Source organism: Malania oleifera, chromosome 1, assembly GCF_029873635.1.
Source record: "Malania oleifera isolate guangnan ecotype guangnan chromosome 1, ASM2987363v1, whole genome shotgun sequence".
In the NCBI taxonomy this organism is placed as follows: Eukaryota; Viridiplantae; Streptophyta; class Magnoliopsida; order Santalales; family Ximeniaceae; genus Malania; species Malania oleifera.
Window position 1 is genome coordinate 76,884,780 of NC_080417.1, and position 13,523 is coordinate 76,898,302.

The following is a 13,523-nucleotide window of genomic DNA, read 5'->3' on the forward strand; positions in this document are numbered from 1 at the left end:
TTAATGATGGTTTTTTTATTTTCTTGTTATTGTATGTCAATGACATGTTGATAGCCGCAAAATATTTAACTGAGGTAAATCAGTTAAAGGAATTGTTGCATAAAGAGTTTGACATGAAAGATCTTGGTCCAACCACGAAGATACTTGGGATGAAGTCGGGACAGAACTGTAGGGAGGTTATGGTTATCTTAGGGCGGTTATGTATAGAAGGTATTAAATAGATTTAGCATGATTGATGCAAAACCAATATGTACACCTCTAGCGAGTTATTTTAAATTGTCTGCTGCAGATTGGTCAAGTATGGATGATGATATCTGGGACATGTCCAAGGTCCCCTATGCTAGCTTCGTGGAGAGTTTAATGTATGTCATGGTGTGTACAAGGCCAGATTTAGCACATGTTGTGAGTGTGGTAAGTAAGTGTCTTTCTAATCCAGGTAGACAATATTGGAAAGCCGTCAAATGGATTTGCAGATACTTATGGGGTACATCAAGTTATGACATCAAGTTTGACAAGCAATGGGGTAGTCCTTCAGTTGTGGGGTTTGTAGATGTTGATTATGCAGGAGATATGGATGACAGATGGTCTACAACGGGTTTTGTCTTTACCTTTGTAGGAAGACCTATATGTTGAAGATCCATAGTTCAATCTCTAGTGGCATTGTCCACAACTGAAGCTGAATATATGGTAGTTGTCGAAACTACAAAGGAAGCCTTATAGCTAACCGGTTTGGTCAAAGAGCTAGGTATACAACAAGATGGAGTTGTGCTGCATTGTGACAATTAGAGTGTCATCTACTTGGCAAAGAATCAAGTGTACCTTACTAGAACCAAACATATTGATGTGAGGTTACACAGGGTTTGGGAATTGATTACTTCAGGTGAACTTGTATTGGAAAAGGTTCACACATCTGAAAATGCAGCGGATATTTTGACAAAGCCAGTTACTACTAAAAAGTTCAAACATTGCTTGAACTTGTTTTATGTCTCCAGGTACTAGAAAGGAGACGAACCCAACTTAACGCTCTAAGGTCAAGGGGGAGCGTCAGGTTATGTTTTTCAGGTTCTCCTAAGAAGCAGAAATTCACCAAGGTGGAGATTATTGTGTTTGGTGGCTCATTTCTCGGAATGGTTAACATACACAAGGAGAAGGACATAGTTAATATCAGCATTTAGCAAAAAACCGTCGATGATTTTTCTGAAACCGTCGACCAATTCACTGAAATTTCAGAAATCTCAGAAACCTACACTCGAAATTTTATTCCGTCGACAGTTTTAGGAAAACCATCGATGGTTTTGTTCTGGGCTGCGAGGCTAAATTCAAAATTTAAATTTGAATGTTAAGTTGGTTGGGTTTTGGGGGGAAACCTTCGAAGGAAAGTTTATTTATACAATTGTCTGAGTGTATTGTGATATAGAGATCATTGTAATACAATTATATTGTGTACTTTGAGAATTTGATAGTGAAATCTTTGGCGATTGCTTCTGTGGATGTAGGCATTGCCGAACCACGTATATTTTTGTGTTGTTCTCTTTATTTGCTTTTAGATTTTTGGTTGTGCATTAATTGTGTCTTGTGGTACTTTATCATTCCTTGCAAGTTTAATTACTCCGTTGTGCATCCTATACTCAATTTTCACAACATTATATTATTGTAATTTATTACATGGAGTATGATATAATATTAATTAATACATCACACAAAAATTCTATTAATATATCATATAACATTAGTTAATTCATTATAAATAAAATTAAAATTAAAATTCACAATGCAAATCTTGGAACTTACATAAGAATTACAAAATAAAGATTTTGATGAGAGCATAAATACACATCAATGTTTACTCCATACAAAATCCATTATAGTACTTAAAAAATAAAAAGGAACTTAGAAAACTACATCCCATTAGTAGGTAGAAGTTGCGGAAATTCAAACATATGCAGTATAAACTCAAGCACCTTTAAATCATCATAGACAGACTAAATATTTAATAGAACTTGGATTGATAAAGTGTCGGTCATTAAAATTTTGTAAATTCAATTCTCACAATAATGAGTAGTGCGTTATATTGGAGTGAGTACAAATTGATTCATTAGCTGAATTATTATATCATCATAAATAAGCTTAAGATACATCATACATACAACACAAAAAGCATGAATCAATATACAAAAGGAATAGGAAGAACAAAAAATAATGAAAAATTGAATAAGGGTCACATCATCATTTGAATTGGTAGAAGTTGAAGGGGTGGCCAAAAGTTTTTAACATGTTCAAATTTTACAAAAGAAACATAAGGTCATGTTGTTGGCATCGAACATATTTAGGAGGAGGTTGAATTTATAGCTTCAACACTCTCTAGCATACATAATCATTGAGACTTTTAATTTGACTATAATACCACATTTTAGTTAAAGATAGGCAGTATATGGGCAAGAACACTATGCCAATTACATAGCAATTGAGAGTTTAATCGATGAAGTTGGATGATTTTTACTTCTATTGATGATAACTACAAACTTAATGGTTCAATTTGAAGTGTTAAACTTTGTACAAACTTAAGTTACAATACTAGAGCAATTGATGATAATAACGTTGGTTTGAGGTAAAAACTAGAAGTTTTAGTCTTATATAGGCAAAAGTAATTGTCTTGTAATGACATTGTAGTTAAGGACAATTTATGAATATTAAGGGGAAAAAATAATGCTAAAGGTGGAATTCATGAGCTCTTAAGGGATAAAGTAGAGTGTCATGTATGTATATACTGTAAATATTATTATCTTAATATGTAAGGGAATTTATTATAATCCGCTGCAATTTCTAAAAGTTAGGATTGTGGGTTTCTTATAGATATTTTTTCATCTCAAGGGTACAGTTTCGAATAGCCGAAAGCTCAAAGGGTGTTCTAGTTATTGTACTACTGTATATGGGGGAAATGATTGTAGGAGTGGATGGAGTTGATTATAGTACTCAAGCACTCAAGGCAATTTAAATTGGAAGGAAGAAAAAATTAAGCAAATTATATGATAAAATATGCAAATATCTACATATTGATCCAAATCAGTATATGTTGCAGGTTATTGCAAGATATCCTATGAGGGGCCAGAATAATATAATCTTCTTTAAGCCTATTATGATTAAGAATGATTATCGTCTTCGCATTGCCTTGGACCGACATAGTTCATGCCCTAATATTTACACTGTAAAATTTTACGCCAAAACCATTCCTCAAATAGGTATTCTTAAAGTTGGTATTGTTGATGATGACATATATCAACAAGCTAGTCGAACCATTTATTGAAGCGTAGGAGAGCACCTAACTAGAACCTCCTCTACAACATGCATATGGTGGAGACAAGATGACTAATGTGGATTTGAACGAATGTCCAGGAATGTCATTTGAGTTACCTTCTTATGGAATGACTAAGCATGACGTGGATAAGAAGTACAAGAGAGCAGATGTTCCTGTTGATTTGTATGCAATTGAGAACATTACATTAGATAATGGGATGAACATCACGAATGATGTTGATTTACAAGATGAGGACAACTTCCATTAGGAAACTACAAAAGGGTTAAACGATTTTGATGATTATGAAAACTATGTCATTGGTGCAAGCGGAATCACAACCCTCCTCTGATCAAATGAATGATGATGTCTATAATTTTGTGGATCAACCTCCAATGTATGTTGGCATTGATATGGAGGTTGCTGATGTGACACGTCAAGTTAAGCTCCCTATGCATGTCACTCGTTGGGATGAGTCATTCGAGTTGTGCAAGGGGATAATTTTTTACTCGAAGGATCAGTTGATAGCTGTGATACAAATTTATCATGCTTGAACACACCATGACTTCAATGTGGTGCAATCTAACCCATAATTATGGGTTTCTAAGTATAAGGAGGAATTCGATTGCAAATGGAGATTGCATGTCATGTTGCGTAAATACACAATTCGTTCAAAATCACTCAATATGCTGGATCACACACGTTCTTGAATTAAATCTGATATGCCCAAAATAAACTAGTCGAGCAAGTCAACACCTAGCCTGCATTCCCCCCGAGTCAAACATTCTAACGAGAGCAATCAACTCCAACTCAATATAGAGGAGGAGAGATCCACGCCAACGGCTTTAATGGCCAAGTGACATACGCAAACACTTTATGACTCGGGAGCGATTCACGCCCCCGTATAATAAATACGAGTCAACCAAAGGTTAACTCGAGCCCCTATAAGAAGGGATGTGGGGAAGAAGTCGGGTAAGTCATTCAACCTATTCTACTGTTGCATTCAGCCTCTCTAGAGCATCCCCCTTACTTAGGCATTGAAGTGATCCCCCGGAGTACACCCCGGGTCCTCCAAGCCTTTCTGTTTTCTATCCTTTTCAGGTCACTAGAGATCTGGGAGCACCCCTATTGGTCATCAGCGATTTTTTCCCACAACAGTTGACGTCGTCTGCGGGAAACCACTCTATTAAGGCACTCATCCTACTCCCCCCTCCGGCGTTGAAAAATATGTCCACCTCACACGACTCTAGCTCTGGCCCCGCCGGAAAGGAGTCAGCCCAGTAAATCTGTTCTACACCTACAGATCCTTCAGGAGTAACCAGGGAGGAGTTCCTCGCCTTCCAAAATAAAATGGAGGACATGCTCAACCTGCTCTTACGCCAAAAAATTCAAGAAGCATGCGCTCCACTTCAACAAAGGGTGAGTCCGGATCCACCCCGAAAAATAGATGAAACAAGGAGAGTGAGGAGAAAACTTTTCCTACCAAAAAGATAGAAAACGTGAATAGCGTAGACGTCAACCAACAAAAAAGATCATCGGAATTGGAGGAGAGGATCAAAAAGATAGAGCAGATAGAAAAAATGAGGAAAGAGGGCAAGACTAACCTCCTCTATGGGGAAGCGTCTCTACGGTCCTCGGAGCCACCCTTCATAAGAGAAGTGATGGAGGTCCCATTACCCAGCAAATTCGAGATGCCCACCTTTGAGAGGTATGAGGGTCTCTCCAGCCCAATCGACCACTTGGATACCTTCAGGGTGCTGATGCAGCTGCAAGGCGCTCCTGATGCCATTATGTGCCGAGCCTTTGCAGCAACCCTCAAGGGTAGTGCCAGAGATTGGTACCGGACCCTACGACCCGGATCAATCGTCTCCTTCTCGGAGATGGAACAACTATTCACCGGCCATTTCCTCAATAGTCGGAGGATTGTCAAAACAACAGCTCACCTAATGAGCATGGTCCAGGGAGAGAGGGAGACACTAAAGAAATTCATGCATCGCTTCAATGCTGCAACCCTGGAGGCCCACAATCTAGACATGGGAGTGGCATTGGCAGCCCTGACCACAGCTCTCCAACCTGGAAGCTTCTTGTACTCGTTAGGGAAAAACCCACCGGTTGATATGGGGGAGTTGATGGCCCGAGCGCAAAAGTACATCAACTTGGAAGAGTTGATGGACACTAGGGGAAGTCGCATTGAGTTGAAGAGGAAAAGGAATAGCCGGGAGATGGGCGAATCCTCCAGGTCCGCGAAAAGGCATGAGAACACTACGCTGCTTACCAGCCCTAACATGAGATGGCAATCCAGTAAGTTCTCCACCTATACACCCCTGAATATACTGCGCTCTGAAGTACTGATGCAGATAAGAAAGAAAGATTATGTCTCGTGGCCCGAACCCATGCGAACTCCCTTGCATAAACGAAACGTGTCAAAGTTTTGCCAATTCCACAAGGATCATGGGCACAACACAGAGGAGTGCATTCAGCTGAGAAACAAAATTGAAGCCCTAATAAAAAGGGGATACCTATCAAGGTTTATCAAAAAAGAAGATCCGCCGATGAAAACTCGCGAGCAAAAGAGACCCAACAAAAACGACAAGGAAGAACAAGTCATAGCGGAAATTGCAGTGATCTTCGGAGGATCTACTAGTGCAGGAGATAGCGGAGGCTCTCAAAAAAGGTACGCTAAACAAGTGCTCTCAGTGGAGAAAGGGGAACCAAATAGCAAAAGAAACAGACAAGGTGAAGATATCTTCTTCGATAGCCAAGACGAAGAAGGGGTACAACAACCACATGATGACGCATTGGTACTCTCCTTGTTGGTAGCAAACTACAAAGTCAAGCGCGTATTAATAGATAATGGGAGCTCAGCAAACATTATGTTCTGGTCAGTACTAGAAGGGATCAAAATTGGAAAGGAAAGACTCAAATCAATTGCAACCCCCCTAGTTGGGTTTGGTGGAGATGTTGTTCATCCCATAAGGACAATCACGCTACCTGTGACCATGGGGATGACCCTACGACTAGTTACTTCATTGACAAAGTTCTTGATGGTTGATCAGCCCTCGGTATACACTATCATATTGGGCCGCCCTTTTCTTAATGCAGTCCGAGCTGTAACCTCAACGTACCACCTCAAGATGAAATTCCCTACACCGCATAGGACAGGGGAGGTCAGCGGAGATCAAGCAGCAGCTCGGAACTGCTACGTTATGGCCCTGAAAGGAAAAATGGAGGCAAGAGAAACCCTAACCGTGGAAGATCTATAGGTAAGAGGGGAATATCCTCAAATCAGCACAGTAGATGAAGATATTGCCCGCGTACCCCTACATGGCCACCAGGAGAGATCTGTGCAGATTGGGAGTCACTTGCCTAAAACCTTAAAAGCAGAGCTAAGCCAGCTACTGAACGAATTCGCAGACGTGTTCACTTAGTCTACTGACGATAAGCCTGGTATTGATCCTGCCATCATAGAGCATAGGTTGCAAATAGACCCCAACCCCCAACCTGTGAAACAGAAGAAAATGAGTTTCGCGATGGAGCAAATTAAGGTAATTGATGAGGAGGTAACAAAGCTGATACAAGCAAACTTTATCAGGGAGGTGAACTACCCAGAGTGGCTAAGCAATGTGGTCCCGGTAAGGAAGCCTAATGGAATATGGCGCACTTGCATAGATTTCACAAATCTAAATAAGGCGTGCCCGAAGGATAGCTTCCCTCTCCCCCGAATCGATCAGCTGGTAAATTCAACTTCTGGGCACGAGCTTCTCAGCTTTATGGATGCATACTCGGGATATAACCAAATCTCCCAGCATCAAGCTGACGAAGAAAAAACACCTTTCATCACTGAAAGGGGGTTGTACTGTTATCAAGTGATGCCCTTTCGGATTAAAAAATGCAGGAGCCACGTACCAGAGGTTGGTGAACAAGATATTTAATATCAGCTCAATAAAACTAAGAAGGCATACGTAGATGACATGCTGGTAAAAAGCTTGAAAGCTAAGAAGCATTGCGAAGACCTGAAAGAGACGTTTGAACTCTTATGCAAGTACCACATGAAGCTAAACCCATCAAAATGTGTGTTCGGCGTTTCAGCAGGAAAGTTCCTTGGTTTCATGGTGACACACCGAGGTATAAAGGCCAACCCAGACAAAATAAGAACACTGCTAGAAATGAAAGTCCCGTAGACAAAAAATGAGATCCAAGTCTTAACAGGGAAGATAGCTTCCCTCAGCAGGTTTGTCTCCTGCTTAGGGGACAAAGGCTTACCCTTCTTCAAAGTGTTAAGGAAGAGAGGAGGATTTGAATGGGGGGAGGAACAGAGCAATGCCTTCGAACAACTTAAGCAGTACCTCAGCTCCCCACCTCTATTGAAGAAGGCAGAAACAGGAGAAGAATTATACTTGTACATAGCCATAACGGCAAAGGCAGTCAACTCAGTTTTAGTCCGAGAAGAAGGCAGGCAGCATCAACTCATATATTACACTAGCAAGGTGTTGAGTGGAGCAGAAAAGAATTACAGCACAACTGAAAAGGCAACATTCTCCATCATCTATGCTGCACGGAAATTAAGACCCTACTTTCAAGCTCACAAGATAACTGTGCTGACAAACTTACCCCTGAGACAGAATCTCCAACGGCCAGAAAGTTTGGGGAGGATGACGAAGTGGTCCATTGAATTGGGCGAGTTCGACATACAATATTTGCCAAGGCCTGCGATCAAGGCCCAGGTGCTCGCCGATTTCGCAGTAGAAAAACCCCCCGAATTAACGGGAAGGTCAGATGTATGGGCGCTACACATTGTCGGGCCATCAAACACAGCCAGAGGAGGCACATGATTTATCCTCATGGCACCAGATGGTACCAAGACTCTCTACGCACTAAAATTGGAATTCTCATCAATAAACAACGACGCTAAGTACGAAGCTCTACTAGCAGGCCTTCGACTAGCAGAAGCAATGGGGGTAGCACATATCAAGGTGTCAAGTGATTCCTAGTTGGTAGTAGAGCAACTGAAAGGAGAATTTGAAGCTAGGGATCAGAAAATGAAGAAGTACCTGGCCAAGGCCGAAGAATATGCAAAGGACTTCATACACTTCAACATAGAGCGCGCGCCAAGAGCTGAGAACACAGAGGCTAATGCACTCACGAAATTGGCCTTGGCAACCAGCTCAGAATGAAAGGATGCAATCTACCTAGAGCGAATCGCGACCCTCATACGAGGAGTACGGTATCAACTCACTGCATTCTAAAGTCAAAGATGGAGACTAGAGGGCGCCTTTATTGCATTACCTCTGCGACAGGTCCATATCAGGGGATAATAAGGAGTCCCTTAAGGTGAGAAGGAAAGCGGCGAGATACACACTAAAAAAAAATCAGGAGCTATACAGACAATCTTTGTTGCTATCGTACCTTCGTTGCCTGAGTAGAGAAGAAGGAGACTACATCTTGAGAGACATTCACGAAAGAATATGTGGAAACCATCTAGCCAGCAGGGCTCTAGCCCATAAAGCCCTACGACATGGGTTTTACTGGCCCACGATGAGGAAGGATGCGATCGAGCTCGTTAAACGATATGACAGCTACCAGCGCTGTGGCGGAATACCACACACAACCTCCAATCTGCTCTCCCCTCTTGTCAGCCCCTGCGCCTTCGCCCAATGGGGGATAGATATCTTGGGACCTCTACCCCCGGCAATCGAACAAAGGAAATTCTTGCTGGTAGAGATCAATTACTTCACTAAGTGGGTAGAAGTCGAAGCCTTAGCCCACATAACTTAGTGAAACATCACCCGATTCGTCTGGGCATCAGTGGTCTACTAGTTTGAAATTTCGTAGGCCATAATCATCGATCACGAGAGATAGTTCGACAATTAGCGCTTCAGAAAATTTTGTTTGGACCTATCCATTAGACTACTTTTCGCGTCAGTAGCACACCCCCAAAGCAATAGACAGGTCGAAAATATGAATCGAACCATACTATACAGCTTAAGGACAAGGCTCGAATCTATGAAAGGAAGATGGGCAGAAGAGCTCCCCTCCATCATCTGGGCATACCACACATCCAAGCCAGCCGCGACAGGGGAAACCTCGTTTATGCTCGCATTTGTTGTAGAAGCAGTCATCCCTACAAAAGTGGGTATCCCCTCTTGGCGGAGGATATACTTTAACAAATAGGACAACAACGAAGAACTCAGGGCGGAAATAGACTTACTAAAGGAAAGATGGGATCATGATAGTATAAGAATAGCCACTTATCAACAAAGGGTGGCGAAGCATTACAACAATCGAGTAAGAGTGTGCAACTTCCAGCCTGGAAACTTGGTCCTTAGGAAGAACCGAATTACACAAGAGTCAGGCTTGCACAAGCTAAAGCTGAATTGGGAAAGTCCATACCGAGTTGCAGTAGAGATAAAACTGGGGACATACAAATTGGAGAAGATAGGAGGAAAAAAGATCCATAATACGTGGAACTCTAATATGTTGAAAAAGTATTATTCATAAGTGTTTCATACAACGTAGTAAAATATTTTTCAATTACAGCAGTTGTATACTTCAATAAGGCTAAACCAAGCTACAAACAAAATTTCAGCATTCTAGCTTGCTTTGCTCCCCTCTCCTGCTTCCTCCTCTTCCCCCTCTTCCTCCTCATCCATCTCCTTTGCAGGGTCCGGACTCTTGCCTTCGTAACCATGTGAACACACGGCCTCCAAAGGGAGATCCGGGTGCTTAGCCCTCACTTGTTCCCGACACCTCCTAAATCCTACTCGATAGGTCTTCGCGGTGTCAAGGTGAACCACGAGGAGTCCTTATACTCCCTTACTGCGGCTCGTGCCGCGTCAGCAGCAGTAGCCGCAGGAATTTCCTCTCTGTGGATCCATTCGATTTCCGCCTGGAGGGCCCGTCCCTTTTCTTGGCATCATGGAGCTCATTTTGAGCAATTGCATACTTCTCCCTTGCATCCAAGGTCTAGCGGTACATCTCAGCCACCTTTTCTTCCTACGCCAAAGCTAGTCACCAGCTGAGGAGAGGAACAGAGGAAAACAGATTAGTAAAACTCCACCTTAGGGAGAAGAGCAATCCAGCTAAAAAGCATACCTGGTAAAAGGTATGACAGATCTTTGCTGAAAGAACATCAAGAAGAGAGCACTGAGCCTGCACATAGTCCTCCACATGGACCGCCCGGCGTAGAGCGGAAGCAGAACGGGTCGACTCATGAAAAATTGCCTCAGTATAAGCCGTAGGAGGAGGAGTCACAATGTTCTCACCAGCAGGGGCTTCACTATCGCCCACAGCAGGCACATCCCTCTGAGATGATTCTCCGTCGAACTCCCTTCCCTTTTTCTTGTTCCTACTCACCCTCTGCTTCTTAGCTTCCCCCATAAGAGATTCGTATCTGTTAAAATCCATATATGCAAAGACACAGAGAAAAGATAAAAGCACCAACAACAGAGGGAGTATCCGAACGCATATCTAAAAATCAAAGGCAAGACAAGACTTGAGGAAACGGGGCTAATCCCCCACTACACAAAGACACGCTCCTGGAGCAGCTCCTCGTGAGGGACAATCCCTTGCTCACTAAGGGCTCGTAACTCTTTCAAGATGGCATGCTCATCGGGGGAGAGCCTCAGAAGAATGTGGCGCACTCGAACTACAAAAGAAAAAAGAGAGTAGGAGGGAAACAAGTAAGTTAATGGATAATATACAAGCAGCCTTGCATAGGAAGGGGACAGAGAGGAGTAGAAAACGTTACCATCCAGAGGAGCAGACCAGACAAGAGAGCTCGTATAGTTCAACTCTCCCGAGGCAAAGAATTACCGAGACTTCCAATTGTGTATGGAAGAACTGCTAGGCGTAAAAAGATTATAACCTGACAAAGAATTGAAATAATACAACTCCTTCTCTACAAAGTGCGTTCGCATCTAGAAGCAACTCCTGAAAAAAGGAACTATAGGCTGATGGCCCAGACGAAGCATGAGGACGGCAAAGCAGGTGAGTGAAAGGTAGGAGTTCAGAACCAGTTGTGAGGGGACTATTCAGTAAAAACGTAATACGTTAGAAATAAAGGGGGGGAAAGGGAGTCTAAGACCTAGGTCCAAGTAATCTGTATACAGGCAGAGCTCCTCGGAGCCCAGATCAAGGGCTAATTCTAAAACAGAGGGCAACCTAACAGTATATTTTGGGGGATGGAAAAAAAGTACCAAACATTTTGCAAATCAAAGGGGGTGAGGTCGCAACGAGCGTTCCTCACTATAGTCAGAGCCCAAAAAGGATGCGAAGAAGATTCCATACAAAAACAAGGAAGATAAAACTCTAGAATAGATCAAACAGGCAAGCCTCCCACAAAAACTAGGCAGACAAAATGTTAAAATGGATCAAATAGGCAATCCTCCCACAAACAAGGAGGACAAGATGCTAAAACGGATTCAAGTGGATAAATTTTGCGTAAAAACAGCAAAACAACCATACAAAAGAAAATTAAACAGACAACGTTATAGAAAGAACAGTGAAGAACATGAAGAACAAATAACAAACAAACATGCAATTCAACACAAAGACTGGGAAAAGCAAGGAGAGGAGCTGAGGGAGAGCGTACCTAGCGAAGAGTAGGACACCTTGGAATGAGATGAGAAAGTGAAGGAGCCCACTACCTTCATAGAGAAAAGGGGCACAAATCCCCGAGAAGGTGAGAATCTCAAGAGAGCTCTGCTGCAGAAAAGGGGTTTGCATCTCAAGAGGAAGGACACAAAGGAATCCCCGTACGAACAAAAATCCTCAGAGGCGCGCTGACATGGCACTAATGCCAAGAATTCGTAGCTTCCTAAGGTACGACTGATATAAATGCAATCAATAGATTTTTGCAGGTAAGAAAGATGCCTCGAGAGAGATGACAATATCACCTCGAAAAGGACATCTGACACACTCCATAAATGAGAATGTCTCATCAAAGGGGAAGGCCATTTTAGCTGCACAGGCTGACAAATCCACCAACAAGCACGCCTCGTGAAGCCAACAACCGCCCAAAATGAACATGACTCAATAAACAGAACTGGCCCAGCTAATGAGCATAGCTCGTGAGGCCAATAACCGTCCAAAAATGAGCACGACTCATTAGGCAAATCCGGCCCAACCGACGAGCATAACTCGTGAGGCCAGAAAAAATCCAAAAGATGAGCACAACTCACTAGGAAGAACATACCCAATCGATGAGCACAGCTCATGAGGCCAACAATAGCCAAAATCGATGGGCAAATTTGCTATTTGGGCAGTTTGGCAAAGCCTGCTCACCCAAAAAGGCCTAATGAAACAGCTCGGCAAAATATTCTCGCAAATGAGACAGCTCAGCAAATTTACCCCTTGTAGCAGTTCGGCAAGAGCTGCTTACCCAAAATAGCCCAATGAAACAGTTCGGCAAAATTTGCCAAAAAATAAGGGCTTAATGGGACATCTCGGCAGATTTGCCCCTTGGAGCAGTTCGACAAGAGTTGCTTACCGAAAATGGCCCAGTAAAACAACTCGGCAAAATATGCTCTAAAAAAGGGGCTTAATGGGACAGCCCGGCAAATTTTCTCCTCATGGCAGTTCAGAAAAATTGGCTTGCCCAAAATGGCCCAATAAAACAGCTCGGCAAAATATGCTCGAAAACAGGGGCTTAATGGGACAGCCCGGCAAATTTGCTCCTCATGGCAGTTCGGTAAAATCGGCTTGCCCAAAATGGTCCAATGAACTAGTTAGGAAAAAAATGCTCCACCACTCAGCTTGGCAAATCAGCTCGGAAGATCAGCTCGGCAAAAAATGCTCCACCACTCAGCTCAGCAAATCAACTCGGAATACCAGCTCGGCAAAAAATGCTCCACCACTCAGCTCAGTAAATCAACTTGGAACATCAACTCGGTAAAAAATGCTCCACCACTCAGCTCGACAAGTCAGCTCGGAACATCAGCTCGGAAAAATTGCCCCACCACTCAGGATGGCAAATCAGCTCGGGACATCAGCTCGGTAATGCCAAACCGACTCGGAGCATCAGCTTGGCACAAGTGCTTCACCAATCAGTTCGGAACATCAGCTTGGCAAAAGTGCAAACACAACAAGTTTTCAAAATTCCATCTAGAAATTTGAAATTGAGGGGGGGACAACTGATATACCCAAAATAAACTAGCCGAGCAAGTCAACACCTAGTCCGCATTCCCCTCGAGTCAAACATTCTGACGAGAGCAATCAACTCCAACCTAATAAA

The 13,523-nt window shown here is 42.7% G+C and overlaps 1 protein-coding gene across 1 annotated transcript; it reads left to right on the top strand.

Moving 5' to 3' along the window:
- The first annotated feature begins 4,872 nt into the window (after positions 1-4,872).
- On the top strand, positions 4,873-6,555 carry LOC131144550 (uncharacterized). The gene has a single exon (XM_058093289.1). The coding sequence runs from the start codon at positions 4,873-4,875 to the stop codon at positions 6,553-6,555; it is 1,683 nt and encodes a 560-aa protein (XP_057949272.1).
- Positions 6,556-13,523: the final 6,968 nt, after the last annotated feature.

What these genes read in the sequence shown, in the direction of transcription:
- LOC131144550 (XM_058093289.1), top strand. Translation starts at nt 4,873, where the DNA reads ATGAGGAAAGAGGGCAAGACTAACCTCCTCTATGGGGAAGCGTCTCTA.